At 43.2% G+C, this 21,711-nt stretch overlaps 1 protein-coding gene across 2 annotated transcripts in view; it reads left to right on the forward strand.

The window, feature by feature from the left end:
- The window catches only part of cc2d2a (coiled-coil and C2 domain containing 2A), a 204,005-nt gene that overhangs the window by 37,877 nt on the left and 144,417 nt on the right, over positions 1-21,711 (forward strand). For both annotated transcript variants that reach the window (XM_041185821.1, XM_041185830.1), the window contains exons 9-11: positions 972-1,076; positions 13,854-14,051; positions 18,979-19,150. In XM_041185821.1, coding sequence (XP_041041755.1) covers positions 972-1,076; positions 13,854-14,051; positions 18,979-19,150 — 475 coding nt within the window. The remainder of the gene's footprint in view (positions 1-971; positions 1,077-13,853; positions 14,052-18,978; positions 19,151-21,711) is intronic.

The raw sequence follows: 21,711 nt of genomic DNA on the forward strand, positions 1-21,711 counted from the left end.
CTAAGACCCTATTTGCTGTTGGCCATTGTTTCGTCTGCCTTTCACTCCTGCTTCCTACTTTTCTGTCTTTCGTTCCTATCTTTGTTTCCCTCCTGTGCATCTCCCTGCTCAGGTTTCCTGAGGGTGAGTGAGGTGGATTGGAAGTTGAATGATCTGATTGCTCCCACCTCTGCCATCTCAGCTTGTCCAATCAATCGTCAGATGGCCAATTAGTGGCAATCCAGTGGAAAGGAGACCGATCAAGGGCAGAACTGAGGGCTCCGTGCATAATTGAGACTGTACGCTGGGGCGTCATGCAGCAGCGGGGTAATACCGCAAACAAAAAGTTGGTCACGGCTACAAGTTTAAAGGCCCCATGCTCTCTGAATCTCTTTTTTTATGGAAGGCTCAAAAAAGCTAAGAAATGAGTTTAACAAACATGCAAATACTGTCAGCTTCACCAGCAGGATCTGCTGCTGCATTCAGCCATGGTCCCATTGGCTGGTCTTCTGCCCTTGTGCCACCTCGTCATAGCTGCCGTTAAAAAAAAAACTCCCAAACATTTCCATGTCTGACACATGGAAAATGCAGCAGGCAATGAAAAATTGCAGATGTTTGGGTCTTTAACAATAGCTTGTTAATTAGTAATTTCGAAATGGCGGGTGGGCTGCTGATTTCTGTGTCCACTTGCCTTCTGAACTTTGAGGTTTGTGGGACTTACTGACCCAACATCATCATCACCTATTTTATATTGACACAAGGTGGGGGGGTGGCGGCAGCAGCCGGTCTGATTGGCACTGTAGAATTCAGCCCAGGTGTGTCGTAGATTTAACCTCTTGAGAGCTGAGTTTGACTTGATATTATTTTAAAGTATATCATATCAGAATTCTCCTGTGACCAAAATTCCAATCTAGCTGCCAGGAATGAAAGAACATTGGTATGCTCTTTTCTTCAACAATAATGTAGTCAATTTAATATTGTGACATCTTCAGGTAGATGAAGAGGACATGAAGAGACCAAGAGGTGATGAATTGCCCTTTCCTCCTTCAAGAGTGAGGTTTCGTGAAATAGCAAATAAAGTAAAGCAGAAAGCACAGGCAAGTTTCCAAGATCCAATGCTATATGTTTTTCTTATGTTTTAAATCATATCTTTGTGTATGTTATAAAAGTTAATTTAGCTCTAAAATTAAAATTTGCGTATTCAGTATAATTTAGGATGCCAGTGGAGATTGGTGAGATAATCACTATCTACTAATATAAAAGCAGAATACTGCAGATGCTGGAAATCTGAAATAACAGAAAATGCTGGAAAAACTCAGGAGGTCTGGCAGCATCTGTGAAGAGAGAAACAGAGTTAACGTTTTGAGTCCACATGACTTCTTCAGAGCTGCAGAGAGGTAGAACTGTGATGAGTTTTAAGCTGTTGACAAAAGCGGGGTGGAGCAAATAGAAGGTCAGGGATAGGTTGGAGGTCAGGAGAGATAAAATGACAAAGTTGTCATGGACACAAGACAAAGGGAGTGGTAATGATAGTGTTAAAGACTGAAGCAGGTGTTAATAGTGACATAAAGGTTAGATAGAATGTATTAACAGCAGAACAAGAGTCAGTGCTTTCTGAAAGCAAAACATGAGAACAAGATACAAACTGGCTGGCACTTGGGGAGGAGGGGTTGGAAGGTAGTGGTGGGTGGGGTGGAAAAAAATTAAAACGGAGGGCAGAGTTCATGCTCTGAATGTGGCAAACTCAGTGTTAAGTCCAGGAGGACCTGATATTCTTGTGTGAACCACTTATCTACCCATACACTAATAACTTGGTCCTGAAAGTCTTGGGGCATTCTTCTGTCAGCACCAATAGGGCAAAGTCTAACCCTGTATTCCCAAATCCAGAAACATGGTCTGCGTACTAACTTGTGAAGGTAAGTGTTACCTGCACAGTTGGAGTAGGTGCATTTCTCCTGAAGGTGCTCCAATGGCCAATCAGAATGTAGCATAGGTGTCAGGTCACTGAACTAACAGACAGCAGCCACCTGAAAGACCAAATCAAATCCGCCCTTTTAACATCTGGCAATGGAACAAGAAAGCCTCTTAGGGAAGGTCATCAATTCAGGGTAGTATGATTTAAGTATTCAAATTTCTGAAAGCTTGGAGTAGAATAGTTAGAAGTAGTTTTTTTCTAACGGTTCTGTTCTAGAAAGATAGACTTAACTACAAGATTAATATAAGAAGTTTAGAACAGAGAGCAACAGAAACATGTTTACACATGGAATGATGAGGGTGCGTAATTTGCTTCCAGGCTCAGTGGTTGAAATAGAAACTTCCAAATTTCAAAATTAGATTGGATAGAGGGATGAAGGGATATGGGGCCAGAGCAGGTAAATAGATTAGGACTGTTTGGTCGTATGGAAGGTAAATGCCACTATGGAGTATTGGGGCCATGTGACCTGTTTCTGTGTTGTACCTGTGATGTATTTCTAAAGTAAGACTATGGGGTCTTTTGCAATTCTCTTATGAACTCACACCAGCTCTCCACATGAGATTTCTGAGGCTTTATTGGGACTAAAAGGGTTGAACTTCCTGGGTTGGTGGCAGCAGGACAGGAGGGAAGGCGTAAGATTGCAGCATGACTTTAGAGTGACACTTGGTTGGAGCCCAATTTTGGTAGATTGGGTTCCATTCTGAATTCCTGTTCATCCTATAACTAAAGGTCAGAAATCTTCCCTTTCTGCTGTTCCAGAACCCAGAAGATTTGTGAGCTTCTGTCTGTGTGCACATAGTGCCTTGAAGTTTGTTTCTTTCCACCAATCCGATTGGACCATCAAAAAAAGCTTCAATCAATCGGAGCCAGAAACCATAAATTTCCATTTCTTGGAACAAAGCAACCCCTAATTCACATTGGCAGTCCCCTTGGAGGTACTGTATGGCTGTTCTGTGAAACAGTATTGTCACATTGTCTGAGAATCAGGCATATTCTTGCAACAGACTGTTTAGATAGCTTTTCTCTGCATCTACCAATATAATGGTTGATGCTGACATTACAGGCCTGAAATGAGAAAATGTTCCATTTTCTCAGCAATAACGTTACACTCTCACCGAGCATGACAAGGACAGGGGATTGATTCATGCTACGTGAGGGCTTTTGAGCAATCATATGTTCTTGAGATTCTGAAATATCTAATTCATTTACTATTCTCCCTGGTACCCCCAATATGCATTTCTTTCTTGTAATGCATACTGAGTAGGATATTCATATTAGTTTGCTTGTTTAGATTTTAATGTTTTAATTTTCCACAAATCCTTTACTTATAAATGGAAAACATTACAAAGCTGAACATGCGAGCTCCAAAAACATAGATCAAACTGGATAAAAGGGTGGCTTTGTAACAGGAAACAAAGGGTAATGGTCGATTCCCTTGCGAATGGAAAGTTGTCTCAAGTGGTGTTCCACAGGGCTCAGTGTTGGGACCCTTGCTGTTTGTGTTCTATATTAATGATTTGGACGTGAATGTGGGGGGCACAGTTGGGAAATTTGCAGATGACACAATGATTGGCCGAGTAGTGGATAGTGTAGAGGACAGCCATAATCTCCAAAACCATATAGATGGGTTGGTGGAGTGAGCGGTAAAGTGGCAGATGGATTTTAACATAGAGAAGTGTGAGGTCATACAATTAGGGAGGTCAAACAGTTTCAGGGATTACAAAATAAATGGGAATATGCTAAAAGGGGTAGATGAAGTGAGAGATCTTGGTGTACAAGTACACAGGTCTCTGATGGCAGCAGTTCAAGTAGACAAGGTTGTAAAGAAGGCGTATGGAATGCTCTCCTTCATTGGCAGAGGTATAGAATATAAAAGTAAGGATATAACGTTGGAATTGTATAAAACACTGGTGAGGCCACAACTGGAGTACTGTGTGCAGTTCTGGTCACCACCTTACAGGAAGGACATAATAGCTGTGGAGAGAGTGCAGAGGAGGTTTACAAGAATGTTGCCAGGGTTAAAAAAGTGTAGCTACTAGGAGAGATTGGATAGGTTGGGGTTATTTTCCCTAGAACAAAGAAGGCTGAGAGGTAACTTGATTGAGGTGTACAAAATTGTGAGGGGAATAGATAGAGTGGACAGGATAAAATTGTTTACCTTGATGGAGAATTCTAGAACTAGGGGACATAGATTCAAGATAAGTGGCAGAAGGTGTAGGGGGGACGTGAGGAATAATTTTTTTACGCAGAGGGTAGTGGGTGTCTGGAATTCGCTGCCCAAGTTGGTGGTAGAAGCAGAAACTTTAAACTCTTTTAAAAAGTACCTGGATCTGCACCTAAAGTGCTGTAAGCTGCAGGGCTATGGGCCGGGTGCAGGAAGGTGGAATTAGAAAGGGCACCTGGGTGTCCTTGGGCTGGCATGGACAAGATAAGCCGAATGGCTTCCTTCTGTGCTGTAACTTTGCTATGGTTTTATCACTTATTGTTAATGCTTTGACAAATGCACAGCAGGGTAAGATGAAAAACTGTTTAATAACACATTTTTCAATTCTCAGTGGTGTAAAGTAGAATTTTTGCCTTAAGTCAATGTAATATCTTTAAAATGGAAACGCCTGAAAGATCACCTAGGTGCTCTTTGTAACAGTAATGCACATAAAAAGAAAATGGGGCTAAGTTTTCGTCTGGGTGTAGAGGCGGGTTTCGGCGCATGAATAGCTACACTTAGGGCAAAATTGTCCCAGAATTGCACTGTGTGGTAGCGGGCTTGAAAAACAATGTTTTACCTGCCGGCTGCAATGGCAGATTTTCGTGCCGTATTACCCCTTTCCCGCTTCATAAATTATGCAGTCACGGGAAATTGAAAGCTCATCGTATAGGGGGTAACATAGTGGCATGGATAGAAGATTGGCTGACTAACAGAAAGCACAGAGTTGGCATAAATGGGTCTTTTTCTGGTTGGTAGGATGTGATGGGTGGTGTGCCACAGGGATCAGTGCTGGGACCTCAACTTTTTACAATTTATATAAATGACTTGGATGAAGGGACCAAATGGTGGCTAAATTTGCTGATGACACAAAGATAGGTAGGAAAGTAAATTATGAAGAGGACATAAGGAGGCTACAAAGGGACACAAATAGGTTAAATGAGTGGGCAAAGATCTGGCAAATGGGGTATAATGTGGGCAAATGTGAAATTGTTCATTTTGGCAGGAAGAATAAAAAAGAAGCTCATTATCCAAATGGTGAGAGATTACAGAGCTCTAAGATACAGAGGGACCTTGGTGTTTTAATGCATGAATCACAAAAGGTTAGTATGCAGGTACAGCAAATTAGGAAAGCTAATAGAATGTTATCATTTATTGTGTGGGGAATTGAACACAAAAATAGGGAGGTTATGCTTCAGTTGTATAGGGCACTAGTGAGACCGCATCTGGAGTATTGTGGAGAGTACAAGTCTCCTTATTTTAAGAAAGATGTAAATGCATTGGAAGCAGTTCATGAGGGTGTACTAGACTAATACCAGGAACGGGCGGGTTGCCTTATGAGGAAAGGCTAGACAGGTTAAGGCTTTTATCCCCTGGAATTTTGAAGAGTAAGAGGTGACTTAATTGAAACCTTTAAGATACTGAGCGGTCTTGACAGAGTGGATGTGGAGAGAATGCTTCCTCTTGTGGGAGAATCTAGTACTAGGGGGTCACTGTTTAAAAATAAGGGGTCGTTCATTTAAGACAGAGATGAGGAGAATTTTTACTCTGAGGGTTGTGAGTATCTTGAACTCTCTTCCTCAAAAGATGGTGGAAGCAGAGTCTTTGAATATTTTTAAGGCAGAGATAGATTGATTCTTGATTAACAAGGGGATGAAGGGTTATCAGGGGTAGGCAGGAATGTGGGGCTAAGGTTACATTCAGATCAGCCATGATCTCACAGAATGGCGGCGCAGGTTCGAGGTGCCGAGTGGCCTACTCCTGCTTCTAGCTCATATCCTCGTAGGTAAATACACTGTCTCGCTGGCTGGAGGCCTCGGATTAGCCTGCCACACCATTTCCTCACTGCTTCCTCACTCTGGGCGCCATATTTAAACTAAAGCCATGTGCACAGTTCTCAATGCTTGCAGCCCAGGACTGCTTCAATGAAGACATTGCCCTGAAAGATAAGAGGAGAGTAGATTCAGTGATGCATTCCTGGAACACCTTTTGGACACTGTGGAGGACCGTAGCAATGTCGTCTACACCAGCTCTGGCCACAGGAGGCCCATCAGTCTCGCCGCTCTGGCTTGGGAGGCGGTGGCAGTGGTTGTCAGTGCCAACGCTGCACACAAGAGGTCAGCCATCGAGTGCAGAAAAAGGATGAATGATTGCATCTGTGTCGCCAGCGTAAGCCAACCATCTCATCACTGAAAACTCACCTACTCACAAGCCCATCACATGTTCACTGGCATCTCACTCACTGCCAGCTCAAGGATCATCACCACTCACTCTCTCTCATACACACCCTTAAATCTCCACCTGGCCTCATCTGCTCTGGCGATCACCACCTCATCCTGTCCATGGCTCCTCTCAATTCACAGACACGCCTGGTATTCTTCTCATTTGACCTGGCATGGGCCTTGCTCACCCTCTCACCATCTGTCTTTGCGCAGGACAAGATTGTGCACAACCAAACAAGAGAGGTCCCAGACTGGTGTAGGGGGGGTGGGTGGAGTGCTGGTCATCAAGGCCCTCACTCTGTTCGAGAGTTGTACGTTGGGACTGGCTGGAGAAGATGTGGACCTTTCCTGCGGCGAAGGTGAAATCAGTGGCAAAAATCCATGTGAGGACCCTGCAGCACATCATTTTTATGTTAAAATTACTCCGAGTCCACTGCTCTGTGTGTAACATGGCTGCCAAGCATGAATAATCTCCATTTTCTCTCCTAGGCATATCTGCCACGTCTCCCTCTGGCAGCTTTGAACCCAATCCCAGTGCCGAGACCACCTTGGATGAGGACCCTGAGGGCAGCACCGTTGAAGACCCATCACAGTGCTTAGCCACACCCTCCACCAGGGCAGCAACATACACCTCGGTGGGACTTGGATGTAGAGCAGCTTCAGGACCACAACCTGGTGAGCACAGAACACAATCTGTTCCACACCAGGCGGAGGCAGGGACATCAGAGGTCGCCGCCACTCGAAGGATTGCTGGAGGCAAGGAATCTGCTGAGTCTGAGTCAGATGGGGCCCTGGATTTGGTCCTTAATCAGTTGGTTCAAAGACAAGTGTGGGAGCATCAGAAAGGGACGTCTGGTGCATTGCTCAGATTGGGAGAGATGATGGAGGAGTCGGGGGTGATAACACCAGCTTACTGACGCACTGAGGTCAGGTTTGGCAGGATGGTGGCCGCCATGGACACCTTGGTCCAGGACATTGGTCCTGCACTGCTGCGCAGGCTCAACTCCATTTCTGACGCCATAGTTGTCTTCCAATACTGTCAACATGAGAGGGGTGCGGGGCATGTGATCTCACTCCAGCTTACCCTTCTCCTCAAGGGGTCAGCCAGGCACTGTCGGGTACCCATAAGGAGGAGGACCAGCAGCTTGACACCTCAGGGCCATCCACCCAGGTAACTCCAGGAATGCCCAGCCGATCCAAATCCCTTCTTCCGTTAACCCCATTATCTCCAGCTCCACAGGCCAAGAAGGGTGCACCTGGCGCACAGCAGGGCCCTCAAAGCAAACCGAGGCCCTCCAGGTCTTGGCCCTGCAGAGGATACCTGTCAATGTCATCACAGACAGGGCGTAGCAATCAAAAGACCATAAGACATAGGAGCAGAAATTAAGTCTGCCCTGCCATTCAATCATGGCTGATAAGTTTCTCAACCCCATTCTCCCGCCTTCTCCCCGTAACCTTTGATCCCCTTACCAATCAAGAACCTATCTCGGTCTTAAATACACTCAATGACCTGGCCTCTACAGCCTTCTGTGGCAATGAATTCCATAGATTCACCACTCTCTGGCTAAAGAAGTTTCTCCTCATCTCCGTTCTAAAAGGTCTTCCCTTTATTCTGAGACTGTGCCCTCGGGTCCTAGTCTCTCCTACTAATGGAAACATCTTCCCCACATCCACTCTATCCAGGCCTTTCAGTATTCTGTAAGTTTCTATCAGATCCCCCCTCATCCTTCTAAACTCCATCAAGTATAGACCCAGAGTCCTCAAACGTTCCTCATATGTTTAGCCTTTCATTCCTGGGATCGTTCTCGTGAACCTCCTCTGGACCCTCTCCAGGGCCAGTACATCCTTCCTGAGATACAGGGCCCAAAATTGCTTTTCAATATTCTAAATGTGGTCTGACCAGAGCCTTATAAAGCCTCAGCAGCACATCCCTGCTTTTATATTCTAGTCCTCTCAAAATAAATGCCAACATTGCATTTGCCTTCCTAACTACTGATTCAACCTGCAAATTAACCTTAAGAGAATCCTGGATTAGGACTCCCAAGTCCCTTTGCACTCCAGATTTCTGAATTCTCTCCCCATTTAGAAAATAGTCTATGCCTCTATTCTTTCTACCAAAGTGCATGACCTCACACTTCCCCACGTTGTATTCCATCTGCCACTTCTGTGCCCATTTTCCTAACCTGTCCAAATCCTTCTGCAGCCTTACCGCCTCCTCAATACTACCTGTCCCTCCACCTATCTCCGTATCATCTGCAAACTTAGCCAGGATGCCCTCAGTTCCTTCATCTAGATCACTAATGTATAAAGTGAAAAGTTGTAGTCTCAACACTGACCCCTGCGGAACTCCACTTGTCACCGGTCGCCATCCTGAGAAGGAACCCCTTATCCCTACTCTCTGCCTCCTGCCAGACAGCCAATCTTCTATCCATGCTAGGCAATCAGCAGGCTGCCTCCATCTCCACTGTGGATGTTGGGGAAGCACCAAGTCGTAGCGGCAGGGTTAGGAAGGTTAAGAAGTTGTAGCTACACAGCCTGGGCATGGGTGTCAATCACTTTGACAATAGTGAACATTATGTACATAAACTCCTAAGCATGTCTCCTTGTTCTGATGAGCAGTGTTCGTATCATTCATAAGTGAAACCTTGGTTCCTGCACAAGATAAAGGCAGGTGTCTCAGTCCAGGGCCTCTTCTCTGTGCAGTGTGTAACCTTCAGAGCAAAATGATGGCCCAGCTTCACACTCACTGGACACATTACTGACACCTGCACCTCGGTAGCGCTTGCTATTGCTACCAGAATATCATGCGCAGGTGTCACAGAGTTCCATCATTCTCTTTCTGTGTTCTCAGGACCTTTATGGTGGGGTTGGCCACCCCCATTGCTTCAGCATCTCTGTCTGGTGACGGTGTGGTCCTGAAGAGCAGCTACGAGGACCTCCTGAGCTCGTCTGGCCAGTGCAATGGCCTCATCGCCGGCACCCTCACCTTCGAGGAACTCATCACCATCATCCCCTCCGGCGTCGTCCTCTGCAGAGGAGGTGTGCCGCCCTTCTGTCCTCTCCTCAGCCAGGTCCTTCCCCGTTGCAGTGACAGGTTGTAGAGTGCGCAGCAAGCGCCAATGGTGCGCGGCACCCTCTGGAGACTTCACTGCAGTGCTCCTCTAGACCTGTTGAGGCACCGAAACCTAATTTTCAATACGCCAATCATTTGCTCCATCAAAGTCCGGGTTGTGGCATGACCCTGGTTATACAGTCTCTCAGCTGTAGTTTGAGGCCACTGGATGGGCGTCATCAGCCACGGCCTCTGTAGGTAGCCCTTGTCCCCAAGGAACCAACCCTGCAGCCTCTGTGGACCCTGGAAGATGTCAGGGATCTGAGACCTGCTGAGGATATAGTAGTCATGGATGCTTCCTGGGAATCGTGCACAGACCTGCAGGATGCATTTGTGGTGGTTGTAGACTAGCTGAACATTCAGCAAGTGGAAGCCCTTGTGGCTCACATACTGGACTGCTTGTTGCCACAGAGATCTAAATGCCATGTGAATGCAGTCGATGGAACCCTGAACCTGTGGGAAAGCTGAGATCTGTGCAAATCCCAGTGCTCATGCTTCCTAACTTTCCTGATCCTGGGTGAAATGCATGAAGTTCTCTGCCCTTGTGAAGGTGATGTCCATGACCTCCTGGATGCACTTGTGGGTGGAGGCTTGTGAGATCTCAGAGAGGTCATCTGTGGAGCCCTGGAAAGAGCCACTGGCGTAAAAATTGAGCACCGCGGTCACTTTCACAGCCAATGGCAGTGGATGCTTTCCAAGTCCCCGTGGCACCAAATCCTACAGCAGGTGGTGTATGTGACCGACCAGTTCCCTGGACATGCAAAGTCTTCGGTGACACTGGTTCTCGGTCATCTGCAGGAATGATAAGCGACGTTTATAAAGCCTGGTTCTAGTGAGGCGCCTACCAGTGACACCCTGCTGTGGATCTTCAACTGCGTGCACAAGAGACTCTGCTGCACCTTGTTCTTGAGGGAAGTGCTCCTCTTGTTGAGCTAGGTGCCGCCGTCATACTCTTCTCCTCCTTCTCTGGTCTATGTAAGCCATGAGGCATAATGCTAAATCACCAGGCTCCATGATCTCCACGTTCTCCCACTGCAGGATCAAAAAGAGAGACACACATGGGTTAGCATAAGGACCTCTCTTGGTTAAGTCTCTGGCTTCAGCTGTGTCTTGAGGCCCCCTCATGCATACTGGAAAGTGCTGGCCACCACTTGGTTGGCCACTGTGTAGTGTGCCTTGTGGCTGTCCGAAAATCCACCCACCTCCATCCCACTTGACCAATTTGGCGGCAGCTTCGCCCACTGGCCTGCATGCTGTGCTCTCAGCTCAGGCTCAGGCATACTCCTAACCCACACTGCAAGGCTGCGCTCTTAGCTTGAACAACGAGGGATACCGGTCCAAACCTGAATAATGACATTGTAAGGGGCTGTGACCACCTTCACCAGTGACTGCTCCATGGCCAGATTTAACAAGGGGGTTGTACAACTTGCCTAGTCATCCTTCTGATGCTGTCAGACCTGCTGAGTTTTTCCAGGTATTTTTGTTTTTGTTTCAGATTTCCAGCATCCGCAGTTTTTTGCTTTTGCCTAGTCATCCAATTGTTCAGCTGCCCCCTAAAACACACATTAGTTTGCATTCTGTGCCCAAGGGGTGAAAAGTTCTGGAGCATTTGGTGACACTTTCATGCTTTTGCATTGCTTGGGTGGGCAGCAATGCTTCAGAGATGTGACTCCAAGCATGTCAATGGAGCTGCTGCTGAACGGTGTCAGTTGTGGGACACTGCTCACTTTTGACAGGCTTTTCTGATGTTTATTGCAAGGGGAATCAAGTATAACAGTAGAGGAGTGTTGCTAAAGCTGTACAGGGCCTCAGTTAGACTGGACCTGGAGTACTTTGTACAGTTTTGGTCTCCTTATTTAATAAAGGATATAATTTCATTAGAAACAGCTCAAAGAAGATTCACTTGACTGATTCCTGGAACGAAAGAGTTATCTTAATGAGGTAAGGTTGAACAGGTTGGACCTATACACGTTAGCGTTTAGAAGAATGAAAGTTGATCTTATTGAAACATGGAAGATCCTGAGGATACTTGACAGGGTGGATGCTGCATGGATGTTTCCCTATGTGGTGGTGTCTAGAAATAGGACACACAGTTTAAAAATTATGGGTTTCCCATTGGTTGAGATGAGATTTTTTTCTCTCAGAGGGTCATTAGTCTACGAAATTCTCTTCCTCAGAGAGCAGTGGAGGCTGTGTCATTGAATGTGTTCAAAGCTGAGTTAGATAGTTTTTTGATCGGCAAGGGAATCTAGGGCTATGGGGAGCCAAACAGGAACATGGAGTTGAGGCCACAATCTGATCAGCATAACATCAATCTGATGTTATGGAATGGTGGAGCAGGCTTGAGGGGCCAAATGGCCTACTCCTGCTCCTAACTCTTGTGTTCTTGTGTGTGGAATAGTCTTCCAGGTGAGGTAGTGGAGATGAAAATCCTAGAAACGTGTAAGATTCGTTAGGTGCATCAGCAGATAGATGAACTAGAGAGGGTCAAATGAGCTTCCTCACATGTGATTGTCTTATGAAATGAAAATAGAAAATGCACAGCAGATCTGTCAGCATTTAAAAGATGAGTTCACATTTCTGGTATAAAGGTATAATTCTTTGTCAAAGTTGGTCAGTTCTGATAAAGGGTCTTACCTAAAATGAGCTAATTTTCTGCGATAGACGTTGAATGTTTTCCTGTACGGTACCAAAATTTTCCTTTTATTTCACATTTTCAGCATTTGTATTTGTTACTGTTATTATACTTCTTACATAAAATGCTTCTTTTGAATTTTATTGTGTGCATCTAAAAAGGGAAAGGTGGAAGACTTTTTTAAGAGAGTTGTAAATACATACGTACTTTTGAAGATGAAACAAGTCTCTGTTTTTCACCAATTCGTCAACCTTCAATTTTGCCAATGATTGAAATGCTCCATTCTGCCTCTTTTGGTAAACTTCTGTCATCTGCTTCTCTCTCTCTTTTCTTAAGAAAGCTTACCTTTTCTCTAGCACACCAGTGTTGAAGAGAGAATTGTTCTTTTTTTATATATTAGTAAGAGATTCCAGATGGTGATATGCTAATACAAGTGTTTAGTTGCCAAATACTGCTTTGACTTTAATAATGAAACCAGGATGTGTGCTTGTAACCAAGTTTTCTAGGAGTGATGTAATTTAATTATAATTAATACTACTCATTAGCATTTAATTTTTCCCAAGTATTCACAACTGATTTGCAACATTGCTTTCTAATTATTATTTCATATTGTGCAACATTTTGAAATAAATCTTTAAATTCCACTCAGGCAAAGCAGAGGCTAGCTCCTGTGATTAAATCAGAGCAATATAATTGTACTTCCCTTTGAACAAGTATTTGTGGTATGACTTATCCAAGAAGCTACTTTAAAATATTGCTTGATCTATATGCAAATGGATAAATTATCATTTCTAGTCAATACGTTCTATTTTGTAGTGCTCTTTTTAGGAGATGATTATTTTTCCTGAATTGTATAAATTCTATTGGCACATTCTCTTCAGAGGGATTTTGCGTAATATCAGGTTTTTGCTTACCCTTGTATCATTTCTGCTATATTTTCATAGGTGGCTCTGTCACCCTACTGAGTGTATAATTCATCATTTGTGCTGCCAGCTAACTCATTTGTTTGGGCACAAATCATTAGGAACGCAGTCTCCAAGTAACTGGAACTGCTTATTTTAATGTGTTCAGTACAGAAAGAGTCCTGAATAAACACCATATGGGCTGAGACTTCATGCCATCATTATCTAGAATTCATTTGCTGGGACCAGTATTATACCCTGAAAATTATTGACCCACCTTGAAAATAAGGAAAATAGCTCTGCTTGAATTGTACAATTCCCCAAGAAATCATTCTATTAAATACTGGAATTAACTCAGTACATCAGCATAATGCATATATTTTTACTGTGGCCTTAATAACTGATAGCAAGATTTGACCTATTTTCAGATGACTAACATTGTGTTACTGACAGTGCTGTGCTGCAGCATTGAGATCATTTTCCAGTTGCTGTTTAATAAAGTGGAACTGAATTTATAAGCAAGTTTCCATTGCAGATACACTACAGTTTGGTATTGGTACTGGAAATGATAATGCAGTACAAATCATGGTAGGATTTATAGTTTTTGAGATTGAAGGATAAGTACATGTGCCAGTTATATCTGATGTGTATAATTTCACATTTAATCTCCTCTTTGCAGAAGAAATAACCTATCCAAATTTTACAAAGGTATGAGTTCTTATGCTCTAGTTATTGTGAGCCTGTCAACAGCATGAGTTGCTTTTCATGCCAGATAGCAAGCAGACTCATTGATGATTTTTTTTTAACCAGTATTTGCATTTACAGGAGCTTCCTTCTGCTGAAGATGCATATAACTTCTTCACCTTCAATTTTGACCCTGAACCTGAGGAGACAGAAGAAGAGTCAAAAAAGGAGAAACAACCTGAAACATTTCAAAAGATTGACCAGGAAGAAGAGGAGGCGGAGGATGACAGGGACGGAGAAGAATCTGCTGTCATCAAACAAGTGGAAGAAGAGGAAGAGGTAAAAATATAGCACGGTAGCATCTCGAGGGAAATATAATTTGTCCATTGTTTTCAGTCGTCCACATCTATGATTGTACTGGGATAAATCTTCTCCTACTTGTGTCTCTATGGGCATGCTGTGTCTTATTTTGTTTCCAACATTTGCTGCCAAATTTTCTTTTCTTCAAGTACATTATCAATCAACTAAACATGCCAGAAAATGAAGTAAGCCTGAACATTATGCACTTCACTCAGATCTACTTCTTCTCCTTCTTTTACAAGACAACTTGAAAGGAGGGGAAGGAGCTTTAAAAAACAAATAGGAAAGGCTACTGTCTCTGCCTTGTTAGCTGTCCTCAATCGGGATACTCAGGTGACACCAAATCTGTTTGGGCCACTTCTCCTGATCACTACCTAGATAAGTCTTACTGGAAGTGTGGATGTTTGTGGATGCCGAGTGATGAGGGCAGGAATTGGCTCAGCTATGATGTACTCAACAGCTGAATAGTGATCAGTTTTGAAGCTTACAGATGCATAGTGATCACTCAGGTGAGGCATGGTGCACAGCATTGCCAGTGAAACCATATCCCAGCAAGAGAGTTAATGTTCCCAGGAAAGGAGAGGGGATAAAATGGAAGAGGAGAAAAAGCTAATAATGAGTGCCATCTATCAAATCACTATAACGTTGTTTTCAATAGAAAATTCCTTTTCCAATTGAATGTTGAAGACAATGGATATAGTGACAGAACTAGAGACAACATCTGAATCAGGATAGCACAGAAAACAAAGATAGTCGTGTACACATATGTTAGTAATGCACCACTTTTGTATCAATACAAAATGTCATGGATGCAGAGATAAAGGCCTGGGTTTTCATCTTTGCGGAAGGTAGCAGGAGTCGGGAAAATTCCTGGCATAGCCTGCCTGCCTTGGGAGAAAGTGCCTGCAAAGACAGGATTTTCATTGCAAGGCTGTGGTCAGGCCAGCCAACCCTGGAAAGAGTTTGGAGGCAGCCATAGGGACTGCCAGGTACCAAGATTGGATGTTTAAAAGGCCTGCCTCTCCTGACTTATAATGAAGCCCTCACCCCTCACAACCCCTCAACCCCACACATTCACCATGCCCCATTCATGACAGCTCATGCCCCTCCAACCACTCCCCATGGCCCTTCATACCCCCTCACCAAACTATGTCCCCCCCCTATCCACCTACCCCCAAGGCCCCTCATAACTTCCATGCCCATTCACCCACTTTAGACTGGAAAGGATCAATGAAATTTATAGTGACAATAGGATGTGTCAAAAAAAAGCTTGAAATTCATTCATTCATTCAGTACTTCCCACTTTCTGAAAACAAAATCCTTTTACTACAGGCCAAGAAAAGTGTCAATCACCCAAACCCTTTTAAAGCATCAATAGCAGTAACTGCAAGCACTTGAAACCTCTTTATCTTATGTAAATAAGCATGCAATTGACAGAACAGATCGGCAAACCAGAGCTGTCAATCAAGCAATGTTTTCCTTGGGGCTCAGCTGTTTCAACAGTCTTATGGATGTCTGGGCTTTTAGCTAAGCCTCATTACGCCTTCTTGAGCATACAAGTGCCATAACTTGGCATGAGGATATGAGGGGCCACATTGGAGGTGGTGGGGGGGGGGTAATGGTGGGCAAAGCTTGGCATGGGGGACATGAGGGAGACCTTTCAAACTTGCCTTGAAAGTGGTTCCCTCATCTAGACTATGACTCACGAAACCTCTGAGGTGCCATGAGCCACAATCCTTTGAAAAGCTGGCCTGAGCCCATGAAAACTATGGAGGACCAGGGCATGCCTATCCCTGGTGGCCAGGTCAGGCGTGCAGTGTGCAACCCACATCCCTAAAAGACACTCCTGAAAATGGGAAACCCTGGATTGGAGTAGGTATTCCTGGAATTGGGACCCACTCGCCGTTTTTTAAGGGCTCCCAAGTCATCCTGACTTGGTGAAAGCCCAGGCCGAGATGTAAATTGGATACAAAATTCTCAAATTGAATTTTAGGAAGCAGTAGATTAGATTAGATTAAGTGCAATAACTACAGAATGCAGCTTGATCCAAATGTTCGACTGATATTACTGCATAATCAGGTTATTTTAATAACTTTAGCCCTGAAACCTGAACCAAAGCAGCTAATGTGATGCAGATGGTAATGTGTGAGTGTAGACGTTGTTCAACTCATAAAATTGTTTTCCATTTGTTCTTGATGTTTCATTTTTTAATTTTACTCTGAAGGAATATGATGGCAAGTCCTGTCATGAAAAGTATAACTGTCAGAAATTTAGATGTACTCTGTGCATGGTTTTCTGACCACTTAAATGACTGATCAGAAAACTATATCTAAATTTCCACTACGTGCTGTTAACAAACTGGGATCCTTGTTAATAGCATTAAGGAAAAAAATTACCTCATGTCTATCCACCCGGAGAAGGAAATGTATCTCAGGGCAAACCAATATTTTTTTTGGTTTGATTAAATATATTTTTAAGCTAGTTTGTCTTTAGCTTCTCCCACATTGAGGCCATTATCAAGTAAACCACATTACTGGCTCTATATGTAAATAATTCAATAATCAGGAATTAGATATATATTTTAAGATATTATTTACATTTCTTATGAATGTCTGCTCAAAGCATTTTTTTATTCCATGTTATGTAAACAGGAGAATAAATGAGAGGTAATCATATTGAAGCATATAAGATCCTGAGGGAATTTGATAGTGTAAATGCTGGGACGATATTTCCACTTGTTGGAGGGACTAGAACCAGGGGACACAGTTTGCGAATAAGAGGTCTACCATTAAGACAGGCCAGAATTTTTAGCTCGGTGGGTGGGTGTGTGCCCAACCTGACCAAGCGTGAAATGATGTGCGATGATATTGGCTGAGGGTGCCGACGTCACGCGCAGTTGTGCGATAGTTCGGCCGGTGGGCGCATGCCGGACCCGGCAGCATGCCCGCCAACAATTAAAAGGCCTGTTAAGGCCATTAAGTTATCAACTGTCATTAATTTTTCACTGCCCTTTCAACCTAATGGCTGACAGGCAGGCGAAAAGGCCAAGCAGCCTTTGCAATTTTTTGGAAACCTTATCAGGCGGGTTGAGGTTTCCGAAAGCAAATAAAGATTTTAATTTTTAATTCAAAGCATGTTCGTGCTCATGACAGAGCCATATGAGGGGACATGTTTTATTAAATTTTTCTGTTGTTAATTTTTTTCAATATATTCTTCCTCTCTCTGAAGCAGCTCCGTGCCTCAGGGAGATTATTCAGCGCTCTCTTTCGCGCATGCATGAAGTTTGCGCTAGGCCTGCTCACTGCCCTCCCCCTGCCCGTACAGGCAGCGCTCAGTGCTGCTGCTCACATATCACGCTGGGTTGGCCTTAATTAGCCTGCCAACACAAAATCACAGTGCGCTGTTGATCGCAGGCGGCAGTTGGCTTCCCGACCACCCCTGCCAATCCCACATGCCAAGGACAAAATTATGCCCAGAGATGAGGAGAAAATTTTTCTCTCAAAGGGTCATTAGTATGTGAAATTCTCTTCTCTAGAAAGCAGTGAATGCTGCATCACTGAATTTATTCAAGGCTGAGTTAGCCAGAGTTTTGATAGACTAGGGAGTCAAGGATTATGGAGGGGGTAAACAGCAAAGTGGAGTTGAGACCACAACCAGATCCGCCATGATCTTATTGAATGGTGGAACAGGCTCAAAGGGCTGAATGGCCTACTCCAATTCCTTAGTCCTACGTTCCTAAATGCTTAAAGTGTGTGATCTCAACACTTAATAGGTTACAAAAGACTTTGAAACTTTTACTGATCGGTTTCGTAAATTATTCAGCAAGAAGAGAGATTTTTTTCATACTTAGCTTTTGGAGTTGGGTTTGCTTCTTTGTTACTTTCTCCCTTATTCCACTTGCTATTTTCTGCATTTATCCCTTCTTGCTGAAGGTGAGTACAACTGGAGTACGATTTTAATTACAGCCTTTTGGTGCCACATCCATATGGTCAGTCTTTATGTGAGCACAGACAGCGACTGTTTTAAGTGATGTTCCAAAGCACAATGTCCTCGTGTGCATTTCCTGTAAGAGTCACTGGGTGATAATAAGATGCTGAAGATCTGTCTGACAGTTTCTTTCTGACATCTTGGGACTCTTTGGAATGACTTGCTCATTATTGCATCATGTGGTGCAATTACTTATGATTAATTATGGGCGTTAAGGCATTGATTTGCACACCCTCCCCTGCATTCCCTCCAACATGATCTCAATTATTTGAAAGCCAATGCTATTGTAATGAAGGAATGCATACGCAAAGGAAAGGCGTTTCTCCAGTTGGCCAGTTCCAGATTGCAGTTGGCAGATAATATGCTAATGTCACCTGCCAACATTCTTCAGCTGCAAGTGTGGCACAGGAGGACCTAAAGAGAGAGAAAACAATCAAGGAACCTGGAGATAGAATTTTTTTTAAAGAATAACGTATTACACTATTTAGCTCAAGGTTAGATAGCATCATTGAGGTTTTTTTTGGACTGTTGTCAACTGTTTTCAGAGCCTCATTTCAGTGCATTTTCTTTGAAGGGAGACAGCTGCTACCATACAGCCTTGTGAACATTTATTACAGAAAAGGTCCTAAAATGTTGTTTTAAAATAATTGTCTTTTTTCCTGTAATTGAGAAGTGTTCATTATATTCAATTTTGTGTATAAATTAAGAGACCATGGGTGTATTTGGCTTGAGAAATGCACCAAATGCTGAAGGGAATATTGAATTTGAAGCAGTGAAAAATAACATCCCACCTTGTACTAACTGGAAAGCAAAATGGAAGTATATTTGAACGTCAGTATTTCGGAATTTGTACATGTAATTTTATTTCACAAACATTCTTGGAATAGAAAATAAAACTGTTGTCCCTTGCTTACTGTAGGAAGAGGATCGACCGCTTGTAAAAGATAATGAGGATGATGAGGATAACTATCTCTTCATAATTGATCAGACAGCTCGTGATTTTCTTGTAGTAAAGGCTCCCGATTATGAAAGTTACCATAGTCAACGACAGAAAGATAAAAAATTCCTTTTTACCCCCAGCATTCTGACAGGTAACCTATTTTGAAGTGTAGCTTCTGACATGCATTGATAGGCATTCTGTGAAAAGCGCGGCCGATTAAATCCTAGATTTATTATGAATTTAAAAAAATACTTGAGATTGAAATGTCACTTTACGACATTATTAATGTGTGAACAGTTGTTTGCAATTCCTCTGTTCATTATTTTAATGAAGTAATTAACTAAATTGAAATAAAAAGAAATATTGATGCCTTCTTTAAAATGTTAGACAGATGCATTTAATGCATATCCCAACAAGTTAATCAATAATATTGTACAATGTGGTCCAGCTAGTTCAGGTGAATAGCTGAGCTGTAAACTGAATAATTGGAGTCATCATGGAGTTTAGATGTTTATATAGACATTTTCCATTAATTAATGTGTTCCTAGAAATTTTAATTAATGGAAAAAATTGTTGGAAAAGATATGACAAAAATTTGACAACAGGAAGCCAAATGGTGCAGACAGGAAGTCTGTGTAGGCATAAGTTTTCAATATTAATTTTTAATATTAATGGTAGTGCTTATAATGCAATATAATTCAAAATAAGATAATTTTGAGAAGAGCCTTTTCTTATGGTGCTTTTGGTTATGTTCAAGTTAACACAATAACACTGAAAATTATTTCAATATTTTGTTGTTCGCTGAACATTGGCGAGAACTGACAATTGCTGAAAAAAGAGACAAAGCTTTTCATCTTGAATTCATCAGGACACTTCAAGAAGACCAATATAAGGGGGAAAACAACAATTTATACTGTATGAGAAAAGTGTGCTGATTGGTTGGCAAGTAGCATCGTAGCAGCATGAAACCTTGCTCTCCCAAAGTTACCTGAGGTAGACTGAGCACTTTTTAGGGCCAAAACTGATGGCCTTGGGCCTGTTCATGAGTTTGTGTGATGTACAGTGCAAAATGATATGATCAGAAAAGTGCCAAGTCTACTTCTGATTACCCTGGAAGGGCAAGGATACCCTGATCGGATCATCGCTCACTGTATAAGGTGCAAACTCATGAATGGGTCTAAGGCTGCCATTTTTGGTCCTTAAAATTGTCCAGTCTACCTCAGATTACCCTGGAAGGATAAGATGTCTCAAAATTTGAGCAACGGGTGAAGCTAGCCATTTCATGCTTCTACTATGCAGTAGCAACACGAGTGGTTTTCGCCACTAACAGGATGCAGCCATCAAGCCAAAAATCCTGCCTATCACACAAATGAGTAATGTGGTATATGAATTTCAGTGCCAGTGTAATGTTAGGTATGTAGGCTGTACATCCCAAAGACTGGCGGATCGTATCAAACAGCATGTCCCAGCTGCTGTTTGCAACAGGCAAGGTACAGACTGCACCCAACCAGCCCACGTTTACAAAATTCAAAGCACAGGTCCAACATTTGATATGATTCAGCGATTGGGTAATATTTGCTGAATAATTCTCAGTGTGTTAAGAATTAGCACTGTTTTCTTTGGAGAAAAGAAGGCTGAGAAGGAGACTTGATAGAGATATTCAATATCCCGAGGGTTATGGACCGGGTAAATAATGAGAAACTGTTCTGGCTCATGGGAGCATCCAGAATTAGAGGGCAGAGATTCAAAGGCCTGAACTTTACCTTTGGGGCGCGCCTGATTGTCGGGTCCAGGAGTGGTCGGGAAAAAGACCACCGACTGCGATCAGTCCCTGACCGTGATTTCACCCTGGCTGGCCGATTAATGGTCAGCCAACGTGAAACGTGCGCTGAAATTCTCAGCACTGCCGGGATGGGGGCAGGCGATGATGTTTCCGTCGGCTTGGATGAATGCTATGAGAAAGCTCCCTGAAGGCAGACAGCTGCCTCAGGGAGCTGGAGACCTTAAAAATCTGAAATAAAGCTTTTAATAGCTGAAAAAAGTGTCTACACATCATAATCAGTCACATGAAAATATAGCTGATAAAAATACTGTCCACAGAAAGTTATTTTTTATTTCATCACGGAAATTTCATCCTGCCCTTGTATGATGTTTGATGAAAAATGTAAAGGCCGCCTGGCCGATTCGTCGTTCCACCAACTGTAAGGTTGGACAGGCAACAAATAATTGGAGTCAAATGTGCTGTTAATGGGCTCAATTGCCCTCTTAATTGTTGGCGGGCATAATTCTGACTTTCGCACACACCCGCCAAGCAAAATATTGTGAGATACGCAATGACATTGGGACGCACGCCCAACGTCTTCTCGTGTGATTTTATGCCTGATTGGGTCGGGAGCATTTGGGACGTAAAATTCTGCCCAAAATAATTGGCAAAATGAGTAAAAGTGATGTGAAGAAAGGTTTTTTTCACCCAGAGGGTGGTTGGAGTCTATAACAAACTTCCTAAGAGGGTGGTGAAGGCAGTTTCGATCGAGTTATTCAAAAAGGAATTGGATTGCTACCTGAAAAGAGAGAATGTGCAAGGTTATGGGGATAAGACAGGGGAGTGGGACTAGATAGAATGCTGTTTCAGAGAGCCAGTGTGGACTCAATGGGCAGAATGGCCTCCTGCACTGTAAAAGTTCTGTGATTATGCTAACAACACATTTAAGA

Source organism: Carcharodon carcharias, chromosome 1 (assembly GCF_017639515.1).
Source record: "Carcharodon carcharias isolate sCarCar2 chromosome 1, sCarCar2.pri, whole genome shotgun sequence".
Classification (NCBI taxonomy): Eukaryota; Metazoa; Chordata; class Chondrichthyes; order Lamniformes; family Lamnidae; genus Carcharodon; species Carcharodon carcharias.